Raw genomic sequence first — 14,082 nt, forward strand, 5'->3', positions numbered from 1 at the left:
AGTATATCTGTCAAGTCCATCTGGTCCAGTGTATCATTCAGGGCCATTGTTTCTTTATTGATTTTCTGCCTAGATGATCTGTCCATTGCTCTAAGTGGAGTATTAAAGCTACCTGCAGTTACCAGATTCTTATCCAAAAGGTTGTTTATATTTGTGATTAATTGATTTATATATTTGGAAGTCACCAAGTTGGGGGCATAAAAATTTATAATTGTTAGCTCTTCTTGATGGATAGACCCTGTAATTATGATATAATCCCCTTCTTCATATCTTGTTACAACCTTTAGTTTATAATCTAGTTTGTCTGATACAAATATGGCTACTCCAGCTTTCTTTTGACCTCCAATAGCATGATAGATGGTTCTCCATCCCCTCACTTTCAATCTGAAGGTGTCGTCAGGTCTAAAATGGGTCTCCTGTAGACAGCATATAGATGGATCTTGTTTTTTTTATCCATTCTGATACCCTATGTCTTTTGATTAGAGCATTTAGTCTATTTACATTCAGCATTATTATTGAAAGATATGGATTTAATGTCATTGTATTATCTGTAGGTTTCATGCTTGTGGTGGTGTCTCTGGTCCTTTGTAGTCTTTGCAGCATTCCACTCACAACTTCTCCCTTAGGATCTCTTGTAGGGCTGGTTTAGTGGTCATAAACTCCTTTAGTTTTTGTTTGTCTGGGAAATCCTTTATCTCTCCTTCTATTCTGAATGACAGTCTTGCTGGATAAAGGATTCTTGGCTGCATATTTTTCCTATTCAGCACATTGAATATTTCCTTCCACTCCCTTCTGCCGAGTTTTAGTGGACAGGTCTGCTACTACCCTTGATGTGTCTACCCTTGTAGGTTAAGGCCCGTGTGTCCCTAGCTGCTTTCAGAATTCTCTCTTTATCTTTGTATTTTTCCAGTTGCATTATGATATGCTGTGGAGAAGACCTATTCCTGTTAAATCTGAAGGGAGTTCTCTGTGCCTCCTGGATTTGGATGTCTGCTCCCTTCCCCAGATTAGGGAAGTTCTCAGCTATAATTTGTTCAATAAACCTTCTGCCCCTTTCTCTCTCTTCTTCTTCTTCTGGCACTCCTATGATACAGATATTACTATGTTTCATTGAACTACTTAGTTCTCTAATTTTCCCCTCATGGTCTAGTACTTTCTTATCTCTTTTTCTCAGCTTCATCATTTTCCATAATTTTATCTTCTGCTTCACATATTCTCCCCTCTGCTTCTTCCATCCTTGCTGTCACTGAATCTAGTTTATTTTGCACCTTATTTACAACATTTCTTAATTCATCGTGACTGTTTTTTAGTTCCTTGAACTCTGCAGCAATAGATTCTCTGCTGTCTTCTATGTTTTTTTCAAAACCAGTGATTATTCTTATGGCTATTATTCTAAATTCTTGATCAGATGTATTGTTTATGTCTGTTTTAAGCAATTCTCTAGCTGTCATTTCTTCCTGGAATTTCTTTTCAGAATTCTTCTGTTTCATCATTTTGGCTAGTTTTCTGTCCCTTATGTGTTTAAGTAGCTTCTTAGGTGTCCTGTACCTGCAAGCACTACTATATTAAAGAGGGGTCATGTGATGTCCAGGGCCTGGCCCTTCAGGAGGTGTTTTTGGAGTGTGTTACATGCTAGCTGTTGTTGTGACTCTGATTGCTTTATCTCCCTACTTGTAGTGGTGGTTTGGACCTTCCACCAGGTGTGCTTTGATTTGTTCATTGACATAACCCTTGGGACCAGTGGCTGCCCTAGTCTGGACGAGGGGCCGTCTGGTTCAGTCAGTGTCAATCTTGCTCTGGTGGGTACACAGTTACCAGGCATGGATGGGTGTGGTGTGACATAGGCATGTCCCACCTCCACTGTGGGCCCCTTGTCCATTCCCTGAAATCCCACCTTGTTGGTGATGGGGAGAAAAATGGCAAAACCCCATTCTCTCCTCCCCAGACTGGGTGTCCCAAACCACTCTGTTCAGACCATCTTTACAGTGCCATGCAGGCAGGAGCAGGACAGTTTGTTCCATTCCACAGTCTCCTGTGCCCCCCAGGTGCTTGGCTGGGATTCAAACCCCAATGTATTAAAGGATCTTGCTCTGCACACCCTGGTTTCAGGGAAGTAGTACTCCAGCCAGCCAGCCAACAAAGGGCCTCTGGCTCCTCACAGTGCCATGTGTGTGTGAGCGGGCTGTTTTGTTCCAGTCTGCAGTCTCCTGTACCTCCCAGGTGCTCGGCTTGGATTCAAACCCCAGTGTCTTAAAGGATCCCACTCTGCATGCCCCCGTTCCAGGGTAGTGCCACTCCACTCAGCCAGCCAACAAAGGCCTCTGGTTGGCGGGCACCTGCAGGGTCTTTTGTCCTTGGAATGGCTCTGTGCCTTCTTCCCACAGCACTTAAGGGAGGGAATTGCTTTCTCTGACTGCAGACTGCACCTCTAAGCTAGTTACCAAGCCTGGGACTGGCTCCCCTCCTCCCCAGGTGCATGAACAGGGCTGCTGGCCCCAGTCCAGAGAAAGCCCTGCCGTTAGAAATTGATTCTTTCTCCATTTTGTCCATTCCCTGGTCCGTGGTTTTCTCTTATCCAAATACAATCCTACACTTCCACAGCCTCTCTCTTCCTTTTGTCTCTCCACAGAAGGGGATCCCTCCCCTCTGTTCCTATGCCACCCATTTTCTCTCTCCCAGTTTGCAATCACATACCTATGGTCTGCCAAGTTGTCCCCGTGGGCTCTTGGAGATGTCCGCCACTCCACAGCCTGTACTCTTGGAATTCCAAGTCCTCTGGCCTCAACAGTGCTGTGTTTGAGGGATGAGGGAACTTCGGGTTCCCCTATTTCACCACCATGTGGACTGGAACCTCACTTGAATTGTTCTTAATAGGTCCCAGTTGTTGAGGGTGTGCCCACATCTGTCAGTGTTCCAAAGGGAGGGATCTCAGACATTGCCTAGTTTCAGGTTAATTGTAAGCCAGATCCTCAGGCAGCAACTTTTAAGGTATGTAAATATACCCACAGTTGTAATCCCTGAAGACTTCCAGACCAGGAGATCTGGAGGTCTTCCTGGGCAATAGTTGCAAAATTCATGTATTTAGACATGTGCTCAAGCTCCTTTTTAGGAGATATCAACAAACTGTGGCAGACCCATAGGGCCCAGAAATGCAATTCCCCTTGGCCCCAAGATCCAGGTGCTCAACGAGCATCCCTTTTGTGGTTTGTGCCTATCCATTGGCTGTGGCATGGTGAGCCATGGCTGCAGTGTGCAGGAACAGCGTGCTCTCACTGGAGCTAGCAGGCCTGTGGGTGGTGTGAAAATGATATCTGCCAGTATTGGCACCAACAAGGCAGAAGGAAAACACAAAAATAGCACCTGCCTTCATCCTGAGAGTCCCAGTAGGTTTCTGCTTCTGTGGCAGATGCTTTAAGATTAAGAAATGAGTCTCCTTTGCATATAGTCTAGGAGCCTTTCAAACTGTTGCTTTTGTGCTGTGTTCCAGGATGAGTGGGTTTGTATACAAACCATTTAAGAGCAGATTTTTCATTCCCTATAGCCATTTGGTTCTCCTGGGAGTAAACACTGTTGGTTTTTAAGGCCAGACATGTTAAGATCTTACCTCTCTAGCACAGTTCATTAGGGTTGGGTGTCTGATATGGGGCACAAACCCCTCACTTCTCAGGGACAATCTTCATATTATGAGATTCCTCCTGAGTGTAACTCACTGTGCATTTTCTTGCTAGACCATGTCTAACTGCCTCTCCTACCCATCTTGATGTGGTTCTTCTATATTCTCTTGTGGAAGCACTGTTCAGCTAGCTTTGGGGTCCTTTTCAGAGGGACTTATTCCATATGTAGCTATAGATTTGTTGTGTTTGTGGGCAGAGGTGAGTTCAGGATCTTTTCATGCTGTTATCTGGAATCCTTCCCTGAAATCAAATTTTGAGGCTGGAAAGCATGAATACTTATTCAAGTTGCTGCTTCATGGTAATGTAGAGGAATTAAGGAATAGAGACCATCCCTACCACACATATACACATACACACACACCACACACTTAGGGCTTTTGATAATTTCATTTCAGTTGAGAGAAATAGAATAGCACCAAGTAAGTAGTAAGCATGGCACAAGAGGTTGGAATTATTTATAAAAATAATTCATCCTCATAGAAACCAGAGGATGTGGAAGAATAAGTGGTATTGGTAACCCTTGTAACTGGGTTACTTTGTTTATCTGATTACTGAGAAGACACAGGATTGTATAACATACAGAAGAGGCTATACTATATAAGAAACTCTGTGATTTATAAACTTGGAACTAAAGTGTGTCTGTGGACCAACAGCACTGGCATCACCTGGGAGCTTGTTATAAGTACAGAATCTCAGGCTATATTCTTGCCCTACTGAATTAGAAACTCAATTTTAGCAAAATCCCCGGGTCATATGTGTGTACATTTAAGTTTGGGCTAGAGGATATAACATGGGGTTCTAATCCTAGATATATCCCTAAGAGTTCTTGGCAGATTCTGTCTCTTTACAGTTTTTCCAGTCTATAAAGACAGCTATTTTGATACACAACAATTAGTAGAGGGGCCTATATTCACAAAAGCTTTAGACTGAAGAAAAAAATCTAAAAAGGAGCATAGGTTTCATGTGTATGATATGTGAAATGCTTTTGTTCTATAGCCATATTGTAAGTCAAACCCATTATACATAACATACATAACACATTTTGGTTTTATATTATTTTGAATTAGAATGTCTGTAATATACTTAATTAAAATGAAGGCAACATACTTGCATTCCTCTTATACACACAAACACCTACACACATACATACATCTTTGCCCAGTGTAAAGATAAAGATGATCATCTATTTTATTAAAGGGAAAGAATGGAAAGGATGGGCAACAGCATGTCCAAATCTCAACTAATAAGTAGGTTTGCATTGAATATCAGTATATTTTTAGTAACAGTTGGATGAAGTATACATCAAAGAAACTACCTGAAAATTATTTGAGATTTTTTTTTTGGCAGAAGGGGAGATATGGAAATACTCCCATGCTAATGCTGTAACACTGTGATGCCCATGAACCCAATTTCTTTAAACAAATTTGTATCCATATTTGAATAGATAATATGTGTATAGTACTACATCCAAAGTCACAAAAGGCACAGTGAAATTAAGGATTTTTTTCTATCCTTATCTCCCAACCCATTGCCCTCCCTGGAGAAAACCTTTCTGATTAATTTCTTCTTTATCCTTCCAGAAATACATATGCATATACAAGCAAATGCTTATAGGTATATATCTTTTCCTTAAGTCAGTGTGTATATATATATATATATATATATATATATATATATATATATATTCTCTTCCACAACATATTACCTGCCACATTCTCTTAGTGGCTATATATTATTGTATAAGGATATTTAACCACTCTCCTATATATGGACATTTCAGTTGCTAATATTTTGTCCAAAAATAATGCTAAACATACAGATTCAAATGTATCTGTATGTGCTAAATACCTAGGAAAGGAATTTCAAGATGTCTCAGAGAAATGTATTTGTATATTAGATATATATTTCCAAATTGCCTCTATAGAGCTTGTACCAATTTGCACTCCTATTAAAACAATATGAGAGTGCCCATTTCCCATGCTTTAACCGATAGTAAGTGCCAAACTTCTCATCTTTGCCAAATGTTGCCTTGCTTTGCACTTTTCTCATTAGAAAAATTTGAGAGCCACTTGAATTTCCTTTTTCATGGATGAATTTTGTTCATAACCTCTGCCCATTTTTCTACTTGGCTGCTACTCCCTTTCTTATTGACCTATAAGAGTTTTATATATGCAAGAAGATTAGCCTTTATGATATTAAATACATTTTTTGTCACTTGTCTTTTGATTGGTGTTTTTGTTTTGTTTTAGTTTGTTTTGCCATATAAAATTTTTTAAATGTTTATGTAGTCAAATATAAGGCATTTTAAAATTTTGTTTCTGAGTTTCATGTCATATTTTGGAAAACATGCTCACTACAGGATGTTAACAAAAATTACCAATGTTTTTCTCTAGTACTTTCATGATTTTTAAAAATATTTAAGACTTTGATCCATTTTCAATTCATTTGTACATAAGGTATGAGGTAGGAATGCAATCTCTTATTTTTTTCTAGGTGCTACAGGTTGTTGGTTCTTTTCTTGAATGTTCTGTTCTGTTACATTGAATTGTCCATTCCTAGTATTTTACTAGCATATTGTTTTAATTACTGCTATTCAGTAATGTGTTTTAGTATCTGATAAGTCTAGGAACTCCTTACTTCTCTATCTCAGAACTTTCTAGGGTACATTTCTGTTTCTGTCCCCCAGCCACATGTAAACATTTATGTTTTCCATCATCATAGGTTTACCTTTCTTTCATTTTCTATAATGGAGCCATAAAATATGCAGTCTTTTACATCTGTAAAAGACTACACACACTAAGCATAATATTTTTGAGGTTTATCCATGTTGTAGTATGTATCAGTAGTTCATTTCTCTTTATTGCTGAATTTCATGAAATGGATATATAATGCATTTTGTTTATCCATTCATTAGCTACTGGAAATTTGGATTATTTTCACTTTTTTGCTATTATGAATAATGCTATTATGAATACTCACATACAAGTCTTTGTGTGGACACATGTTCTCATTTCTCTTGGGTAACAAGGAGTGGGATTGCTACATGTTATGGTTAGCATAATTCTTAAGAAACTTCCAAACTGTTTTCCAAGATAGCTGTACCATTTTACATTCCCACCAGTGGTGTATGTGGGTTTCAGTTTCTCCATATTTTTGTCAACATTATTTTTTTATAGTTGTTATAATGGTATTTCACTGTAGATTTAATTTGATAAACATCATTTTATGTGCTCATTAACCATTCATATATATTTTTTGGTGAGTTGTCTGCGTGAATCTTTTACCCATATATTTTTGTTAATGTTTATTTATTTTAGAGAGCACAAGCAGGGGAGGGGCAGAGAGAGAGGGAGACAGAGAATTCTAAGCAGGCTCTGAGCTGTCAGCACAGAGCCTGATGCAGGGCTTGAACTCATGAACCGTGAGATCATAACCTGAGCTGAAGTTGGACACTTAACCAACTGAGCCACCAAGGTGCCCCTCTTTTGCACATATTTTGACTGGGTTGGTTTCTTCTTAACCAAGTTATAAGAATTCCTTATATATTCTGGATACGAGTCCTTTATCAGATAGAAATGATTTGCACATATTTTCTATCAGTCTACAGTTTGTCTTCTTACTCAATGGAGTCTTTTGAAGAGCAAAAGTTTTCAATTATAAAATCTAATTTATTTTTTGCCTTTATTGCTTGTGGTTTTTTTTTAATAGAAATTTATTGTCAAATTGGTTTCCATACAACACCCAGTGCTCATCCCAAAAGGTGCCCTCCTCAATGCCCATCACCCACTTTCCCCTCCCTCCCACCCCCTATCAACCCTCAGTTTATTCTCAGTTTTTAAGAGTCTCTTATGGTTTGACTCCCTCCCTCTCTAACTTTTTTTTTCCTTCCCCTCCTCCATGGTCTTCTGTTAAGTTTCTCAGGATCCACATAAGAATGAAAACATATTGCTTGTGCTTTTTGATGTTATATCTAATAAATCCTTGCCTACCCCAGTGGTTCTCAAATGGAAGCAGTTTTGCCCCCAGGGGACATTTGGCAGTATCTAGAGATATATTTTGTTGTGTCATCAGCTGAGAGGGAGTTGCTACTTGGGTCTAGTAGAAGAGGCCAGGGATGCTGCTAAACATCCTAGAATGCACAGTACAGCCCACAACACAGAATTACCTGGCCCATCACGTAAATAGGACCAGATTGAGAAACCCTGACCTAACCCAGCCATGAAGATTTTCTCCTTTGTTTTCTTGGATAATTTCAGCTCTTATATTTTGGTCTGTGATCCACATTGAGTTCATTTTTGTGTATAATGTGAGGAAGGCATCGAAATTCACCTGTTGCATGTGGATATGAGTTGTCTCAGTATCATTTGTTGAAAAGACAAATGGAGAGCTGGCCCTTATGAATTATCTTTCCCCTTTTTAAAAAATCACTTGTCCATAAATGTTGAGATTCTAACTTTTTTTCAATTGATGTTTCAATGATACATTTTTTTCAATATTTTTACTTTTAACTTACCTATATCATTTGAAGAGGTTTTTTCTTTTTTGTAGGTAACATATAGTCTAGTCATGTTTTTTTTTAAATCCATTCTGACAGTTGGTATGTTTACATCATTTACATTTAGCCTAATTATTGATATGTTTGGATTTGGGTCAACTGTTCTAATTTACCTCCTTTTCCCCCATTTGTTGCCACCTTTTGGATTATTTAATTTTTTTTGTTAGTATTCTGTTTTAATTTATTGTGTTTTTGACTATATCTCTGTGTTGTTTTTTAAGTAGTTTCCCTAAGGATTACAATATACATACTTTTTAGAGTCTATGTAGAATCAATAGTTGCCACTTAAACTGTGGTGTAGAAATCTTACTACTTTATAGGTCTCATTACCTTCTCCCTTACGTTGTAGTTATTTAATGTAATCTACATATATTAGAAAAATCCTTAGACAATGTTATTTTTACTTTCAATTATAAAAAATAAAGTCACACCTCATTTTATTGTGCCTCACTTTATTGTGCTTTGCAGGTATTGCATTTTTCACAAATTCAAAGGTTTGTAGCAACCCTATATCTGCCAAGTCTGTTGGTGCCATTTTCCCAGCAGTATTTGCTCACTCTGTGTGTCTGTGTCTCATTTGGGTAATTCTCAAAATATTTCAAACTTTTTCACTATTATATTTGTTATGATGATCTGTAATCAGTGATAAAAATTCACTGAAAACTCAAATAATGGTTGACATTTTTTAGCAATAAAGTATTTTTTAATTATGTACATTGTTTTCTGGACATATGCTGTTGCACACTTAATAGTGTAAACAATACTATTATATTTTTTTGGTTTGACTCACTTTATTGTGATAAAAAAATTGACTCACTTTATATAAAGTGTGATATCACTTTATTATGGTGGTCTTGAACTGAACCCACAATATCTTCAAGGTATGCCAGTATTTTAAAGAACAGAGAAAATTTATTATTGAGATTTTTACTGTTTCTGTTGTTCATCATTCATTCCTGATGTTCCCAGTTTCCTTCTGACATAATTTTCCTTTTGCCTGAAGAATTAGAACACAATTTCTGGCCATGACTTCTTTTGTGGTTTTTTTTTTAAGTTTTTAAAAAATGTTTTATTTATTTTTGAGAAAGAGAGACAGAGTGCAAGCAGGGGAGGGGCAGAGAGAGAGCGAGACACAGAACCAAAGCAGGCTCCAGGCTCAGCTGTCAGCACAGGTCATGATCTCACAGTTCGTGGGATCAAGCCCCACATCAGGCTTTACACTGCCAGCATGGAGCCTGCTTGGGATTCTCTCTCTCTCTCCCTCCTTTTCTCTCTGCCCCTCCCTGGCTTGTGTGCACTCTGTCTCTCTCAAATAAATAAATAAACATTTTTTACCTTATTCCTGATGTATAATTTTTGATACAGGATTCTGATTTGGCAGTTCTTTTTAGTGCTTAAAAGTGTTGTGCCATTTCCTTCTGACATTTTTGGTTTTTGACCAAAATATGCTGTCATTTGAATTATTCTTTTAAAAATAATTCAGCATTTTCTCTGACTGCTTTCAGATTTTTCTTTAATTTTCAGCAATTTGATTTTGACAGGTCCTAAAGTGAATTTCATTAGGTTTATCTTATTTTAGGCTCACTGAGCTTTTTGAATTTGTCAGTTATATCTCTTGGCAAGTTGGGGAAACTTTCATCCATTGTTTCTTGCAGCATTTTTTCTGCAAACTCTTTATTCCTCTCTTGGAACTCTAATGACATAAAAGCAAGGCCTTTGGCATTATTCCACAGGTCCCTGAGCTCACTTTATTTTTTTCAAAGAGGTTTTATTGAAGAAAGTTTAATCAATTTCTTATGTTGTTCAATGCAGTTTATTTCTATGAATCCATCTTTAACTAACTTTTCTCTCTCATTTTCATTCAATTTAGCCCATCTGACAAGTTTTCATTTAGATTTTATGTTTTTAGTTCTAAAATTATAGCTTCTCTCTGTTGACTTGGTCCTTCCATTTGTTTTAAGAATATCCATATGTTACTTTATTCTCTCTCATGGAAATTTCCCCCTTTGGAAAAGCTCCTGATACTTGGCCTATTTATTTTCCTTTTAACTCTTTCTCAGAGAGTCAGATGCAGAATACACAAAATAAAAATCTGGTTGTTTTTATTTGACAGAAACAGTGCAAGTGGGGGAGGGGCAGAGAGAGAATCCCAAGCAAGCACCACCCTCCCAGCACAGAACCCAATTCAGGGCTCGAACCCATGAAGAAGCCGTGTGAGATCATGACCTGAACTGAAACCAAGAGTCAGACGCTTAACCAACTGAGCCACCCGGGTGCCCAAAACTCTGGTTACTTTAGATGAATGGTGATGTACTGTGTTCATATGGTCAGAATTATTGCTTTGGCTAATTTTTCTCATTTCGAGCTTGGAAAGAGAGAGGAACATGGGGTTCAGAGATCTGGATATGCATGTTGCTTCTGCTAATTTCTAGCACTGTATTACTGACAAGTCTCACCACCTCTCTGAGCCATGTCTTCATGAGGGTTGAATGGATCTCTGAGTTGCTCTTGTGCTCTAGCATTCTAGGCTCTCTGTTTTGTGGGACATGGAAAGCAACATGTCCGTTTGTCCTCTGGTTATTTCACCCCTGCCCTTGTCGGTCTTAGGACAATGGTGGAAGACTGTTTTATGATATTACAGTGAGCTTAAGAACTTTAAAAGTCTTAGAAAACAAGATCACTCTTGACCAAATACCTACTGGAGGAAGCAAGATTTAGTCTTAGTGGGAGATTGTACTTTCCATATGATGTAAGGTGGATGCTAACATCTCTTCTTTCCAATTATGGAAGTCTTCTCAGCATCTAATTGGAGCCCCTTCTTCCGAAGTTTTCCAAGTTCTGCCCAGCCTCTTTGTTCCAGCCTTGTCAGGCCCTTTCTGGTCCCCTGGGATGCTCTGTCCTTACACTACTGCTTTCTTTCCTTTCCACAGCTACTTCAGCTCTCGGCTGCTGCTGTGGACAAAGGACGTAGTGTAGGTGAGGTCCTGCAGTCGGTGCTGCGCTACGAGAAGGAGCGACAGCTGGACGAGGCGGTGGGAAATGTTACACGGCTGCAGCTGCTGGACTGGCTGATGGTGAACCTGTGATCGGCGCCCACCCACTGCTTTCCCTTCTCCCCATCCCTTCTTACTTCCACAGCTCTCCTCTCCATATCCTTACAGAGCCCTATCATACCACTCACATCAAAGACACGTCATCTTATGCTAGTCACTGGATTTTGCAGATTTTCCCGTCCATGCAAGCAAGGACACAAAATTAAAAAGATTACAATGAAAGGACTCCAGGTGTTTGGTTTCCTTGGGATCCAATGGACAATAAGGTCAAGAAATTTCAGGAATTAAAAAATAATCAGATGGATAACAAGAAGAAAAATAGTGCTGGACTGAGAGGCCTGCTAAGGTGTTTCTATGTATCTTGTCTGTGCTACAACTTGCAGATCTCTGGCCTTAAAATGTTCCCTAAGAATAAGACTATTTAGCCTTTATAATCATGCAAATCACAAAGTATCTTCTATTCAACCTGAATCATTCTCATTATGATATGGAGGACTTGGCTTCTTCTCCTATCTCTGTAGAACAATGGTCTTCCTCAATTTTATTCATAGTTGGTGTCAGAAGACCTGAGTTCTATTGCCACGTCTATACTTTTCTGGCTATAGGACCTGGGACAAGTCACCTGTTAGGACATTTCTCCCACCTAAGGCATTCTCTGTTCTTACCCTCAACTTTCTGTGAAATTTTATATTTTTGATCTTGCTAGAAACTTTCTCCTTTGGTTCCTAATTTCTGTATTAATTCCATCTCTTGGGGGCTCTACTCAATTCTGTCAACCCCTGGAATATTTATCTTTCCTATTTCCTTTGGACCCTCTGCTATTCTCATTCTGTTTCACCTTTCCTGGGTAAAAGGTGTCTCCCTTCATGGAATATGACACAGTGATTAAAAGGAAAACTATAAAGTCAGGTATATTTTCTATGTTGTTTATGAGGTTATGATCTTAAGTTTCTTGTAAAATTGTATCTGTTCTATAATTACAATCATATAAAGATTATGTATTCATGTAGATAAGGACTAGTAAACCAAAAGAACCTGATTAGATTTTGAGGATGCTGGATGAATGAACATATCCTGTTGTTTACTCGACTTCCCTTCCTTTGGGAAATATTCTGTCCCCTACTCCACATTCCAAGAGAGGCATCAGTCATGGTGCTACCACCATCACAGTATAGGCTTGTGACCCAGGCTGGCCAACCACAGGATCCCAATATCTCAGACATAGTGCTTGGTTCAAATCCAATAATTTCTGAGATTTTCCTGCCAGCACTGCATCTTTTGACTGGATAATGGTGGTTACTTTAACATCTTGGCAGAGCTTGTCTTTAGAATGAAAACCACAAAAAGAAGCAAAACTAACAGGTGATGAGGGAGTCTGAGCCCTATGACCTTGTCTGAACTTTTAGATTCTGCTGTGCCTGAAACTACACTTACTTACACCTCCTGATTCCCCAATTACATAAGCCAATAGATGTCCTTTGTTGCTTAAACTAGTTAATAGCTGAATTCAAACTAGTTTTTCATTTTCATTTTCAAATAAGAGTCCTAACAGGTTAGCTGTCTTGTGGGGAAAAGAAAAAAAATTCTTTTATTTAGAGTTCTATTAGTGATACTATACCATTGAATACTTACCCCTCCCCCCCACCCCACACATACATTGTTTTATCTGATTGAGGGCATAAGAAGGGAGTGTAGGTGCAAGGACATTTTCCCGCATCTCTCATAATAGGAATCATGCTTAACTAGCCATATGAATAAAGTTTTTTTTTTTTAAAAAAAAAACCTTTATGCATTAAAAAACAACAATCTCTGTAATATTGTACAATATAAGTGCTGTCTCTAATAAAAATCCTTGGTGGAAAGGAACAGGACACACCTTCAGCAAAGGTCATAAAATAGGTGGTAAAATATTCATGTTTTTGGATGAGGAGTTTTTACTTTGATGCCCTGGGGAGGTTTTGGACTCCTCTGGTCCAACAAATGCCTCTGGCTTTCTGGAAGCTTCTGTTAGCTGAGGCAACTGGACAACTTCAGATGTGTGCTGGAGAATGCCCTGCTGATCACCTGAATTCTGAACCTGCTTAGCAGTGCCACCTTTTATTTTGTCTATGGTCTCTTCTTTGATGGTCACCTCTGCCAAAGGAGAGAGAAGACAGAAGGAATAAGTGTTCAAATGTGAATTATATTCTATTAGACCATAAATCACTTTGGGAAAATCCTGGTAGTAATGATATAAAAACAATTCATTTGTAAAGAGCATTCTCTGTGTCAGGCATTATTCTAAGCACTTTACATTTATTAATTTCTTTGAGCCTTTTCACAACCATAGAGAATAGGCATTATTCTCATTCTCATAAATGAAGAAACTGAGACACAGGGAAGTTAACTAAATTGCCCAAGGGCCTACACCTGGTAAATGGTAGAACCAGAATTAATCCCAGGCAACCTGACCCCAGGGATGATGTACATAACCATGAGGCTATATTGCATATAAAAGATATCTGCATAATGCCATAATCAGTCTGATAAAAATTCAAAAGCTAATTATAGGCAAGCCAGAGGAGGACACAGTGAAAGAAAAGGAAAGGACAAGAAAAGAATTGAAGACAGAGAAAAATGGAAAATCCTAATGATAACAGGGCAAAAAGGGGGGCAAATCCAGCTAGAAGCAAGACTCCTGAAAGAGGTTATACTCAAAAGTGAGAAATGGCAGGCTCCTGGTGATGTAGTCAGAATAATTATCCAAGGTGGAGGTCAGAGAAATTGACATACAATTCTCCAGAGGTACCCGATCCCTGGA

The 14,082-nt window shown here is 38.6% G+C and overlaps 2 protein-coding genes across 9 annotated transcripts in view; one reads left to right on the top strand and one right to left on the bottom strand.

Annotated features, from left to right (window-relative positions):
- Window positions 1-11,507, top strand: part of AKAP3 (A-kinase anchoring protein 3) — a 49,783-nt gene extending 38,276 nt beyond the window's left edge. For all 5 annotated transcript variants that reach the window (XM_086714266.1, XM_025930768.2, XM_086714268.1 and 2 more), the window contains one exon: window positions 11,160-11,507. In XM_086714266.1, the coding sequence (XP_086570392.1) occupies window positions 11,160-11,315 (156 nt within the window). In that variant the 3' untranslated portion in view covers window positions 11,316-11,507. The remainder of the gene's footprint in view (window positions 1-11,159) is intronic.
- Window positions 11,508-13,094: 1,587 nt separating this feature from the next.
- Window positions 13,095-14,082, bottom strand: part of DYRK4 (dual specificity tyrosine phosphorylation regulated kinase 4) — a 52,256-nt gene continuing 51,268 nt past the window's right edge. For all 4 annotated transcript variants that reach the window (XM_086714272.1, XM_086714271.1, XM_025930549.2 and 1 more), the window contains one exon: window positions 13,095-13,415. In XM_086714272.1, coding sequence (XP_086570398.1) covers window positions 13,171-13,415 — 245 coding nt within the window. In that variant the 3' untranslated portion in view covers window positions 13,095-13,170. The remainder of the gene's footprint in view (window positions 13,416-14,082) is intronic.

This window comes from Puma concolor, chromosome B4, assembly GCF_028749965.1.
Source record: "Puma concolor isolate L17-30 chromosome B4, mPumCon1.1.hap2, whole genome shotgun sequence".
Taxonomy (NCBI): Eukaryota; Metazoa; Chordata; class Mammalia; order Carnivora; family Felidae; genus Puma; species Puma concolor.